The 12,938-nt window shown below is 41.4% G+C and overlaps 1 protein-coding gene across 6 annotated transcripts in view; it reads right to left on the bottom strand.

Moving 5' to 3' along the window:
- The window catches only part of GANC (glucosidase alpha, neutral C), a 76,360-nt gene that overhangs the window by 16,032 nt on the left and 47,390 nt on the right, over window positions 1-12,938 (bottom strand). For 5 of the 6 annotated variants that reach the window (XM_023735157.1, XM_004380662.2, XM_023735154.1 and 2 more), the window contains exons 11-16: window positions 12,202-12,437; window positions 8,762-8,888; window positions 7,753-7,832; window positions 6,138-6,281; window positions 4,947-5,043; window positions 789-890 (exon numbers count right to left, since the gene is read on the bottom strand). In XM_023735157.1, the coding sequence (XP_023590925.1) occupies window positions 789-890; window positions 4,947-5,043; window positions 6,138-6,281; window positions 7,753-7,832; window positions 8,762-8,888; window positions 12,202-12,437 (786 nt within the window). The remainder of the gene's footprint in view (window positions 1-788; window positions 891-4,946; window positions 5,044-6,137; window positions 6,282-7,752; window positions 7,833-8,761; window positions 8,889-12,201; window positions 12,438-12,938) is intronic. The other variant, XM_023735158.1, reaches the window with a different exon arrangement.

The raw sequence follows: 12,938 nt of genomic DNA, 5'->3' as shown, positions 1-12,938 counted from the left end.
GGTGGGGTCAGGTGGGGATTAACTCTTGCTTTTCTTTGAAAGCAACAGCTGAACCAAGATAAAAATTATAGAAAGAACTAAAGAGAAACAGATCATCAGAATTGGAAGTTTAGATAGAATTTCATGCTGACCCTTGGACAAGTATGTATTCCTCATATTGTATGTGGTCTGAGGCCATAAAACACATGTATTAAAAAGCGATATTAAATTGCTTCTGTTCCTACAGAAAACAAGGAGCCGCTGAACTGCAGCCATGCTAAGCACCTTCCACATCTGTCTCTCATCTGCAGAGAGTCGCTAGGGTGCAGGGAAGGCAGCCCATCAGAGAATGTTCTTTCAACAAAATTTATTTACCCCATGAAAGACAATTTTTTTTTTTTTAACACAGTTAAAGATTGTCACAGAATTTTAAACCCGCCGATAAGAAGGGGATTCTTAAGGCTCACTTCTGATTTGCTAAATTATTTGCAGTTCTTTCCATTTCCTCACTTCAAGAAAGGTTATGTTTCAGGAAGAGAAACTCAGTTATCAAGAGCACCTCAGGAGGAAGCGGAGAGTGGATGAAGGAAAGGAGCACTCGGGCTCCTTCCCTGACAACTTTATTTCTTGTCCTCAATTCGCACAAGACACCAACAGCTCTGACGCGGCTCTTCCTCTCCCCTCCCTCTCACCGGCTCCCTTCATGTCCCTCATTTCCTCCCGCCCAAGCCCTCTAATGAGGAGGGCCTGTGACCGGCTTTGAGGAAAGCACTCCGTTTTTCATTTTCTCAGGACAGGACTCATCTTACCTCCACAGAAAGAGATCCCAGTGACGCTGAGAGTGAGTAACATGGGGATGGAAATTTTCAGGTAACTCCAGTCTGATCTGTTGTCACCTGTCCACACAGCACCTTTGGCCACCAGCAACAAGGTATTAAAATAAATCACCTATCAACCCACGCACTCAATTTCCTTTTTGGATTATTTGTAATAGACAAATTAATATAAGGGAAAATACTTCTTACCTTAAAATATACAAATTCTGACTTGCTACAATAAAAACCTATTTGTTTGCTAATGTGACAAACATATTAAAATCCACAAAACCAGCATTTTATGGAAATATCCTAAAATTGTACTTATTTTTTGAAGTATAACTCAAGTCTGATTTTCGAGGAAGATTTTTAAAAATCAACTTGATTGAGGCATAATTTACATACAATGAGATGTGTAGTAAGTGAAGAGTTGGATGATTTTGGAAAAACATCTACACCCATGTAACCACTACCACAACCAGGGTATGGAACACTTCATTTCCACGACTGCAAACGTTCCCTTGTGCTTCTTCCAAGTCAATAATCCCCGCTCCAGCCAACCAGTGATTGGAATTCCACGTCTACACGTTAGTCTTTCCTAGAATTTCATATAAATGGAAACATACAATGTTCTGGCTTTTTTCACTCAACATAGTGTCTTTGAGATTCATTTATGTTGTAGTTCATTCTTTTTATTTGCTGACCAGTATTCAAATTTTTATCCATTCACTTATTGATGGACACTTGGATTCTTTCCAGGTTGTGGCTATTATAATTAAAACTTCTATGAACATTTGTGTACTAATCTGTGTGTGACATATGTTTTCATTTCTCTTGGGTAAATACCTGAGAGTGAAATTTCTGGGTTGTATGCTAGGAGCATGGTGAACATTTTACGGAAGTTCCAAATCGTTTAGCAACGTGGTTGTACCATTTTACATTCCTAACAGTGACGTAGGAGAGTTCCAGTTGCTCTACATCCTTGCCAATACTTGGTAGTGTCAGTCTTTTTACTTCCAGCCATTCTAAAGGGTATGTAGTGGTAGCTCTCTGTGATTTTCATTTGCATTTCCCTAATAACTAAGGAAAGGAGCCCTGGTGGTGCAGGGGTTAAGCACTCGGCTGCTAACCTAAAGGTTGGTGGTTCAAACCCACCAGTCGCTCTGTGGGGAGAAAGACGTAGCAGTCTGCTTCTGTAAAGATTACAGCCTTGGAAACTCTACGAGGCAGTTCTACTCTGTCCTGCAGGGTCACTATGAGTCAGAATCAAGTCGATGGCAATGGGTTTGGTTTTTGGTTGTTTAATGTCTAATGATATCGAGCATCTTTCCATATGTTTATTAATATCTTTTTTCTAAAGTGTCTATTCAAATATTTTGCTCATTTTTAATTAGGCAGTTTGTCTTCTTACTGAGTTGTAAAATTTCTTTATATATTCTGGATACGAGTTCATTTACAAATGTTTATTGCAAATATTTTCTCTCAATCTGTGGCTTGCCCTTTCATCTTCTTAACAATGTCTTTAAAAGAGTAGAAGTTTTTAATTTTGATGAAGTCCAGTTTATCATTTTTTAATTTTATGGTTCATGCTTTTTGTGTCTTATCCATGAGATCTTTCCTATCTCAAAGTCACAGAGATCTTCTGTTTTTTCTAATTTTAGCTTGGAGCAGTGGTTAAGAGCTATGGCTGCTAACCAAACGGCCTGTAGTTCAAATCTACCAGCCGCTCCTTGGAAACTCTGTGGGGTGGTTCTACTCTGTCCTATAGGGTTTCTGTGAGTCAGAATTGACTCGATGGCAATGGGCTTTTTTTTTTTTTTTTTTTTTTAATATACATACTCTATTTTGAGTTAATTTTTGTGTATGGTGTGAAGTAAGTGTTGAGGTTCACTTTTTTCCCACATGGGTATCCAGTTGTTCCAGCACCACTTGTTGAAATGAATGTCTTGGCAACCTTGTTGCAAATCAATGGATCATACATGTGTTGGGACTATCTCTGAATTCTCTATTCTGTTCCATTGATCTATATGTCTATCTGCTCCCTCCCCCCCTAAAAAAAACCCTCTAATATTTGGGAGTGGTACAAGTCCATATGGGGGGAGACATAATAACAAAAGCTAACATTTACTGAGCCTTTATTGAGCCAGCTGTTATGCTAAATACTTTTCTTGGATTATCCCACTTAACTATCACAGCAACCCTATCAGGTAAATACTATTATTAACTCCATTCTACAGATGCGGGAAATGTGGCAAACAGTGGATATGTAACCTACCCAGAGTCACACAATTATTAAAGGATAGAGCCAGGATTTGAGCCCAGGCAATATGACTCCAGGGCTAGTGTTCTTGTTCACCGGATAGTTGATAAGAATTTGTGAAGATAGATTATATACCATTAAAGAGATCCATAAAAGGAAATTTTTTAAATTTTTCTAAACCTACATTACTCCTGCAGTATTTCTGTCTATCGTCTACCAAAATAGTTTTGGTAGCTATTTTTGTTTTAAATCATCAGGCCAGCCTATGGCCAGCAAAGGAAACATTTTCAAGGGGCTGTTCTTTTTAAACAGTGCTCTAACAATTTCTCCTGGAATTTAGTGGGATATGTATAAATCTACATAATGATTTTGAAATCCACATAGTAACATTCTCATCAGGAAAGAATGCTCATGTAAATATAAAACTTTTCATGTCTCATATGGTTGTTGAGTCAGAAGCTCTCTCTGACTACTGGCGTCAGTACTGTTGTTAGGTGCCATTGAGTCGGTTCCGACTCATAGCGACCCCACGTACAACAGAATGAAACGCTACCCACTCCTGCACCATCCTCACGATCATTGTTATGCTTGAGCCCATTTGCAGCCACTGTGTCAATCCATTTCATTGAGGGTCTTCCTCTTTTTTGCTGACCCTCTACTTCACCAAGCATGATGTCCTTCTCCAGGGACTGATCCCTCCTGATAACATGTCCAAAGTATGTGAGATGTAGTCTCGCCATCCTTGCTTCTAAGGAACATTCTGGCTGTACTTCTTCCAAGACAGATTTGTTCGTTCTTTTGACAATCCACAGTATATGATGTTAACAAAACAGAGTTCTCTGTAATGCTTTGCTATGTAACGGGGCAAAGCGATAGCTGCACACAGAGTACTGAAGACTAGGCAGGGGTCCAATATTTAAGAGATCAAAGTTTACTTAGTATTCATATCTTCTATGATTTTCTCTTAACTGCTGCTTATGAACATTTTTATTAAAAATCCATTACATTTTTTAATGATTAAAAATATTTTAGAGAATCTGAAAACCTGAGATGGGTAAAAAGAAAATGAAAATCATTCATAATCCCCAAGGTACTATATCTTCTTATATTCTATTTGTCTGCCTATCTATCTACTTATCAATTTAGATTACTATCTACATAATGCTTTTATAACTATTGTATTCCTGCTGGATATTTAGACTTTCTTTTGTTTCAAGGACTAATGCTACGATGAGCATCCCTGTATGTGAATCTTTGCTTGAGATGACGCTATTTTGGCCTTCTCCAGAGTACTGCAGGGCTGGTTTCCAGGGTGGAGCAGAAGGCCTAATAATGTCTATGGTGCAGTAAAGGCTGCATTCTTATAACTAGGACTAAGCTCTCAGCTATCTGTGCAAGATCAGGGGACTTAAAATAGCCTTCCTGCCACAGAGTGGTTAAGTAGAACTAGATCTTCATTAGCTAGTAAACTGGATCCATTTATAGCAGAACCTGACCACCAGCAACAGCCAGGTCTATTTTAAGCCATATTGCTAAATGGAACAGATGGGCGAGGAATTGTTAGTGTATTTTCTCTGGTTTCGACAAACTGAAGAGATCAGAGATGACTGGCACTGGGACCTGACCTGAGCAAACGGAGATACCTGACAGTCACTCTCCCAACAACTAAGTGGCCAGTTCTTCAACGGGAAACAAGGACCCAAAATTATTACAGTTGGTTTAATCTCTCATAGGACAAAATGCATACTTTAGGGCACATCATTCTCTACAATCTAAAGCCTGCCCAATGGCTACTAGAAGGGTAGGCATACAGCAGCAGCATATACCATAAATGGTCCAAAGAGACTGGTTGCTAACTTGGGTTTTAGGTCTGATAATGAGCCATTCCTTACCATACTTTTGTGACCCAGCAAAGAAAGAACGTGTAAGAACAAAGGGCCTCTCCTTCCCTTTTGACCGCCGGATCAGTCCTTCTGCAGTAGCCATTTGCTGTAAAGTCAAAGAAGCAAAATTTCAAAGAGATGACTGGATTGGGGCAGTGTGCGGGCCTTCCCGATAAGCTACTTAGCATGCAAAACATCAAAAGTAGGTGGGAATGTGAAATGGAGAATCTTAAAATAACCCATCAAATAACTTCCATGATGTAATGAAATGACTCTAAATTTCCCTATTAAAAAAACAGCAAAATCACTTTTATTAACAATAGAGCGAAAATAATAGTAAATAATAAGCTAGCATTTATTCAGTGCTTACTATTACTAGGCATTTTACAAGATTTTCTCATATAATTCACACAACAACCTCTGAGATAGACGATTGTGACAGATGAAAACACTGAGATTCAGAGAAATTAAGCGGCCCTAGCCTACCTAAGAAAATTCTCTAACTAAAGCAATTTGCAGTTATAGCAACAGGTCATTAGAGAAGGAAACAAATACTATCTGAAAACCGTGCTATATCTAGCCAGCAGCTCCCACTAGAAAACACCACCTGGGGGGAGGGCCATGGGAATACAGTCACATTTTGAAAATAGCAAGGAACCATGGGCAAAAGTTAGGATAAGTGACTGCCAAGTCTTTTGGATGTGATTGGTAAATGGAAGACAATTCTACCACTTTCTATTGAGGAGGCTAAGAACTTGAGAAAAGCTTTCTACATTTAAGAAGTACATTTATTGAAATTGCGTTATCTGTGTTCTAAATCTTGCTTCCCTGGTCTTGTTGTATTTAGACATTTGTGAAATGTAAAAAATTTGTTTTCATTGCCGTTGTTTACATATTTATGCACTGCTTTCCTCAATAAAAGTTTTGAGGGAGTATCCAGTGATGTTTCTAATGGTTCCTATCAAGGCTAAAGTTTCTAGGTTGTTATTAGTCTCACAACTTTTGTCAATTTGTGAAGTTCATTATGGAAGGGAATAAAGCAAAGGTAAAAATAATACATCTTGTCTTGGCTACAGTTGGTAAGAGTCAATGCAGCTATTTGAAAAGAAAGGCAAAGAGAAATGAACAGTATAGTATGGTCACTACAAAGAGAAATGGCAGGACACATGGGACTAGTTGACTGTTTTTTAGGTGTCTTACCTGGTAAAAACCATAGATGTTGTGAAGTTCTCTGTGCTCCCAATTGCCATGATGGATGGCATTCTTCTGCATGGTTAGCTCTGGCCCTCTAAAGACAGAGGGCTCATTCATGTCGTTCCATATGAAGAGGATGTCAGTAGATCCCTAGGAAGTAACTCTTGGTCATGATAATAATCTCACAGTGATAATGTTAATATGACAGCCTCTCCATTCCTCTTTCCTGTTCTACTTAGCTCATTTATTTTATTATCTGTGCTCTGTCCTGCTCCTCTGTTAGAATGTAAGTTCCACAGAGCAGGGAATTTTGTCTGTTTTGTTCACTGATAAATTCCAAACACCTAGAATAGTGCCTGTTCTCTAGAAAGTTCTCAATAAGTATTTGCTGATAAAAGAAATAATGAGCTGTATTGTCTGCGAAATATATATTGCCCAGAAAGTCCACTCTGAGACATATCCCGGAGAAGCCCCACAGGAAAGGTTGTGAATGTTCACAATTAGGCTCTACATCACCTGTTGTCTGCTACAATTCTTAATTTAACCAAGAGCAGTTACAGCCGTACATGACAAGAGTGTATCTTCTCTCTAACACTGAAAGATCTCACAGCTAAGATGCCCACTTGCTATCATGATCTGTAGTTAGTGTTCTATATGGAAGAGTGGGAAGAGACAGTTGGGTCATCTAGTTTACACGGCGTAGCAATCCTTTTCACGGAAGCCCTCATCTCTGCGTTTGACTGAACAGCTGCAATGACAAGGAGTCCTTCAGGCAGCACATTCTATTATTTTCTGAAAGTTCTGCTTTTTGTAATATCCCCTCACAGGTCCTTGCTTTCCTTCTGGGACACCACAGAACACATCTGCTGCCTCGTCCATATGTGGCCTACATGTCTTTTGACTCTTTACCTTGAACTATTTCTATGTATACCATCACCATCATCATCACCATCACCATCATCATCATCATCATCATCAGCAGCAGCAGCTGCAGCTGCAATATCATCATAATTCACTGAACAGTTCTCCAGTTGTCTCTGTGGTTCTTATAAGATTTTAAGAATTGATTTAGTATTATACCTTACTTTTTATGACATGTTATACTACTTTGCGGAGCCCTGGTGGCAAAGCAGTTAAGAGCTCTGCTCCTAACTAAAAGGTCGGCAGTGTGAATCCACCAGCCACTCCTTGGAAACCCTATGGGGCCATTCTACTCTGTCTTGTAGGGTTGCTATGAGTCGGAATTGACTTGATGGCAATGGGTTTTTATACTACTTTGCAAGATATTTTCACATGTCATCTCATTATCTTTAAATGACAGTTGTAGAACAACTATTTTATATAAAAATGTACATACTAATTTGAAAAGACAATAAATCTATTATAAAGTACTTTGCTAAATCATATAATAGAAGTCTAATCACAGCTTTTGTGCATTTGGTAATGCATACGGCACCTCTCCCGTCACCACCAAAGTCTGTACTGTGGATGAGATCCTTGCCGTTTCATACAAGCGTTATTTATCAAGAGCTACTTGGTGAAGCAGAGAAGTTCTGTTCAGTCCCTTCCCCCCTTTCATCCTTTCAAGTAACTAGGAAAGAGCAAAAAGATAAAAACCAACCTGGTAAACAGGGAAAGCGAAAAGACCTGAATACCACTCTCTGACCTTGGGATTGGTGAAATCCAGGTAAGAGCAGAGACCTGTGGAGGCAGGACAGTGGACAGCTGGTTAGGAACAGCGGTCCTCATGGTACATGTGTCCCAAAGAAGAACATCAGGTGCGAGAGCTGGGTAATCAATGGGCACCTGACATCTAATGTAAAAGGTCACTGACACACAGGCATGGTCTGGGGAGAAGCGAATGAAGGTGTGGTGAGCTCCAGTGACGATCACTAGACCTTTCAACACCAGTGGTGCACGGGAATGTCAATGGATGAACGTTAAGATGGAGCCAGCCTCTCAATTTCGACCTGAGATAGCCCAGTAAGGGCAGCAAATATCCTGAAGTGACCCCTCTGTTCTTAAGGAGATCAGAGACATGTTTTATAAGTGATTTGATGAGGGGAAAAGAGATGAAGGGGGTTTCTCTGCAACATGTGGATTTATAACAGAGTGCCTCCCTAGACATTAAAATCAAAGCAGGTCCTACAGCTATTTCCTTTTGTCCTTGGCGAGTTCCTACTAAGGCTTTAAATCAATAATTTTTGAAATGAAGAATCCAGAGTGGCCAGAGGCAGCTGAGGTTACTCATGAAAGGCTGGGAAGTGAAAGCTCTGGGCTAAGAGGGCAAAGAGAAATCTCAGGGAGAGAGACTACAGATGCTTCTCCTGTAGACTTTTTTCCCTCCTCCTCCCCTTTTCTCATTCCCCGACTTTTTATCCTGATTTGCTTACAGAAATAGCATGCCACCAAGGTTTCCTTGTTTGTTTATCATTCATTCATTCGTTCTTTGATTGATAAATGTATACAAAGCACACTGTACCAAGAGTTATGAAAGAGACGAAAGAAGGCAATACTATCTGTTAAAGGAGCTTAAAATGTAGCTGGAAGAATGAGAACGAGGGCCACGCGGCCTTGGCTTACTGGGACTGAACAAGCAGAAATAATACGTGTACAAAGTGATACCTTACCAGGCCAGCATACCCCTTCCAGGTCTCCGCCTTCACGATTCCGCACAAAGAAGCCCTGTTCTTTGGCCTTAGCGTACACTGAGTAGTCGGGATCCACCTTGACATGAGGGTCACTGATGACCACAAGCTGTCAGGATACAAAGGTTTGAAGATCTTGTCAGTTTTTATGGACCATATGTTTATTTATATGTTTTCACTATAGTTTTGGGGTTCCAATTTTTCTCAGAAATTACTAGTATTGAAATAATTTCAGATAAAAATAAAACCTTGGAACTTTCATGTGCTAATGAAAATTTAAACTGATATTAAAACTAGCCCAATGCTCTTTTTTTTTTTTTCCTTTATTTTCAAATTTTATTGTGCTTTAGGTGAAGGTTTACAGAGCAAATTAGTTTCTCATTAAACAATTAATACACATATTGTTCTGTGTCATTGCTTGCCAACCCCAGGACACATCAACACTCCCCTTCTCTACCTTGGGTTCCCCATTACCAGCTTTCCTGTCTGCTCCAGCCTCTTCATTCCTGCCCCTGGGCTGGTGTGCCCAGTTAGTCTCGTTTTCTTTTATGGGCCTATCTAATCTTTGGCTGAAGGGTGAATCTCAACAGTGACCTCAGAACTGAGTTAAAAGGGTGTCCAGGGGCCATACTCTCAGAGTTTCTTTTTTTTCCCATACAAAAATTTATACATACATTGTTACATGACTCTAATTGCTCTTCCCATACTATGATAGCACACTCTTCCTTTCCACCCGATTCCCCACGTCCATTCAACCAGCTCCTAACCCTCTCTGCCTTCCCATCTCACCTCCAGACAGAAGCTGCCCGTTTAGTCTCTTGTATCTACTTGAGCTAAGAGGTACACTCCTCACGAGTATCACTTTATGTCCCTGTCTGAAGAGTTGGCCTCGGAAACTGTTTTAGTTCTGGGCTGATAGAGAATCCAGGGGCCATGCTTTCTGGAGTTCCTCCAGTCTCAATCAGACCATTAAGTCTCGTCTTCTTACTAGAATTTGAGTTCTGCACTCCACCTTTCTCCTGCTCCATCCGGGACTCTCTGTTGTATTGCCTGTCAGGGAGGTCATTGGTGGTAGCTGGGCACCATCTAGCTCCTCTGGTCTCAGGCTGATGAAGTCTCCAGTTTATGTGGCCCTTTCTGTCGCTTGGGCTAATACTTTCCTTGTGTCTCCAATGCTCTTTTATAATTGTTGCTGCCAGAACAATACATGTTCTTAAGGTGGCATTTATTAAGCTTCTACCTGTCTGGGGTGCTGGCTGATGTACATAAAAGATCAAGTAGTCAGGGTCCCTGCCTCCTAGACTCTTAAAGGCTAAAATAACACCGACAAAAGCAAACAATTAAGAAACCAACATATTAAAAACAAAACAAAACAAAAAAACCCCAAGAAGACAGGCATATTTAGGAAGGAGGTTTGAGAAAGCTGTGCTCCACAGCCATGCGTCTGTAGCATCTCTCGCTGCCTTTGTAATATCATTGCTTCCACTTACTCCAGGGCCTCAATTCCACCTCATTTGACTAGAACAGACTTCTAATCAACTTCCTCATCTCTATTTTAATCCATCCTACATAGTAAAGTTTAGCTCTCCATTGCTCCCAATGTGTAAAGCCTCCAAATGCAGACAAAGCATCCTACGATAAGCTCCACCTTTCCAGCCAGATTCCCCACTGCTCATCGGCACGTGCTGATTATCCCATGGAGCCAGGCTATGGGCTGCTTTCCAAACGCCCTGGGTGCTCCAGTCTCTGTGCACTGAGCCCTCTCCACTCTCCAGAGACGCATCAGGACTCATCTAAAATGCACAAAGCTCTGCTCGGGTCCTCCAGCAGGATGCAGGCTTCTTCCTTTTGTCTTGCCCCCACCCCTACCATATCTTACTGTCCTGTATTGTGATTATTGTATGTTTGCCTCTCCCCCACTCGCTGTAAGACCCCCAGGAGCTCATCTCTGCGTTCCCTTCAGCCCTACTGCAGCATCTTGAACATATGAGACCTCAATAAATAACTGCCCATAAGGACATAGAGTCTGGAGTCAGGCAGACCAGGTGGCTCAGATTCTTGCTTTGCCACTTACTCACTGTGCATCTTTGTTCAAACTACCAAATCACTCTAAGCCTCAGTTTCTTCATCTGCAAAATGGGGTTAACAAGACCTATATCTTATTGTTTTGTAATGGCTAGATGGAATAATGTGTTTTACCATAATGTCGGGCCCATAATAAGTGCTTGGTAAGTGGTAGCTATTAATTGGGAAATTAGACGTTAATAGGATTGGCATTTCACCTGTGAAAAACCTGCAGATTGAAGTAATAGATTGAAAAGGCAATCTTAAAATCTCAGGGAGAGGGACTATAGGGATCGATGTACACGGCACATGTGGGGATCCCCCTTCTCCCCTCTGCCTTGTCTCCTCTCCCTCTCCTTTCCATCATTGCTATCACCACTACCACCCCAAGAACACGAGAACAGTGTACACACTTTCCATTTTCTACTCCCCCCTCCCATTTTCTATTTCCATTCTTTTTTTGGTCAGACAGACAGGTGGAGTCCATCAGGGAAGCATGAAGGAAAAACGGTGTAATACAGAACTGGACTTGGTTTCTGATGTCTGACTGCCGACAGCGTTCAGCCCCACCACTCCCCTGTACTCTCTGCCCACAGCCGGGCAAGCTGACCAGAAAGCCCTAGTGCTCCCTCCTTGGTGTCAGTGGGAAGGTCAAACCATCCACGCCCTGGCCCACCCACTCAAAAAACCTGTTGAGTCGATTCCGACACAGAGACCCTACAGGACAGAGTAGAATTGCCCCACAGGGTTTCCAAGGCTGTAATCTTTATGGAAGCAGACTGCCACATCTTTCTCCCACATAGCAGCTGTGGGGTTCGTACCACCAACCTTTTGGTTGGCAGTTGAGTGCTTAACCACGGCACGACCAAGGCTCCTGGCCCATCCTTTCACCACAATAAAAGTCCAGCCAGTCTCCTTTACTAGCTCTCACAAGTCATTTTTGGAGCAGCTTGGAAGACAGGCCAGCTCAAACTACCCAAGTGCTGGCCCACCCCCTAAAAAGCCCTTTCCTCAGAAAGCCTTGTTAACTGAGTAAAAACCTTCTTATGCCCTCGGTTCATCATTTCAACATCCAAACCAAATTGTCTGAGTGTGTGTGTGGGGGGGCATCCCGTCACTACAGGGTGTCCACAACAAATGGGACTGGGAATGCTAGACCCCTTATCCTTACGAGGACCTAGACAGCTAAGGCAAGGTCCCTATTCTTTTTCTTTCTCTGGTATCAAGTACAATTCCATTTGAAGGCACCGTCTTCATGGCCATTTTTCACAAATGGTTCTCCACTCATGTGCCAAGGCAAGTTTAAAAAATTAAAAAGCTCTGTAATTTAAATGTTCAGAAGTACTGTCTTACTTTACCTTGCGTTTTTTGCTCCTGAGCAGCTCTTGCATCCTTTTGGGGTTTGGGAATCTTTTCTTGTCCCAGGTGAAGTACCTCTTGCCCTCAGTATGCTCTATGTCCAGCCACATGACGTCGTAAGGAATGTCATGTTCATCAAATCCTGCGTCCACTGCTTTTACATCCTGCTCATCCTCATAGTTCCAGCGGCACTGATGATAGCCCAAGGAGAAGAGAGGGGGCATGGCTTGTGTCCCTAACAGGGGAAGATGACAACTGAGCCAAACACCACCACAGTGATCATTGTTCATTCAGTCAACATGTTCCAGATACCAACAAAGGGAGCAGTCTAAGCCCTGAGTCTGGTGCTCAGAATACTGGGAAGAAGAAGGAAGAGTCCTTGCCTTCAAGGAAGTGACAGTTGGGTATCATGAGGCATTAAGAGCTTTCAGAGATAAAGTATACATCACATGCAAAGGAATAGAAGCCAGAGTGATTTCTGGAGAAAGAAGATAAAAGAGAAATGCCTTCAAACTCTGAGGGGAAATAATTTTCAATCTAGCCAGCCAAATTACCAATCAAGAGTGAAGGTGGAAAGGAGATATTTTCATACCTGCAAGGACTCAATAAGTGTACCTCCCATGCACACTTTCTTAGTAAACTACCAGAAGATGCTTCAAAACAAAAACAAACAAGGGAATAAACCACAAAAGCAAAAACCACAGGACCCGAGAAAGGCGGGATCCCACACTGGAAG

The sequence above is a fragment of the Trichechus manatus genome, unplaced genomic scaffold, assembly GCF_000243295.1.
Source record: "Trichechus manatus latirostris isolate Lorelei unplaced genomic scaffold, TriManLat1.0 scaffold00076, whole genome shotgun sequence".
Taxonomy (NCBI): Eukaryota; Metazoa; Chordata; class Mammalia; order Sirenia; family Trichechidae; genus Trichechus; species Trichechus manatus.
The sequence above is the reverse complement of the archived record's forward strand: the minus strand, read 5'-3'. Positions and strand labels throughout refer to the sequence as shown.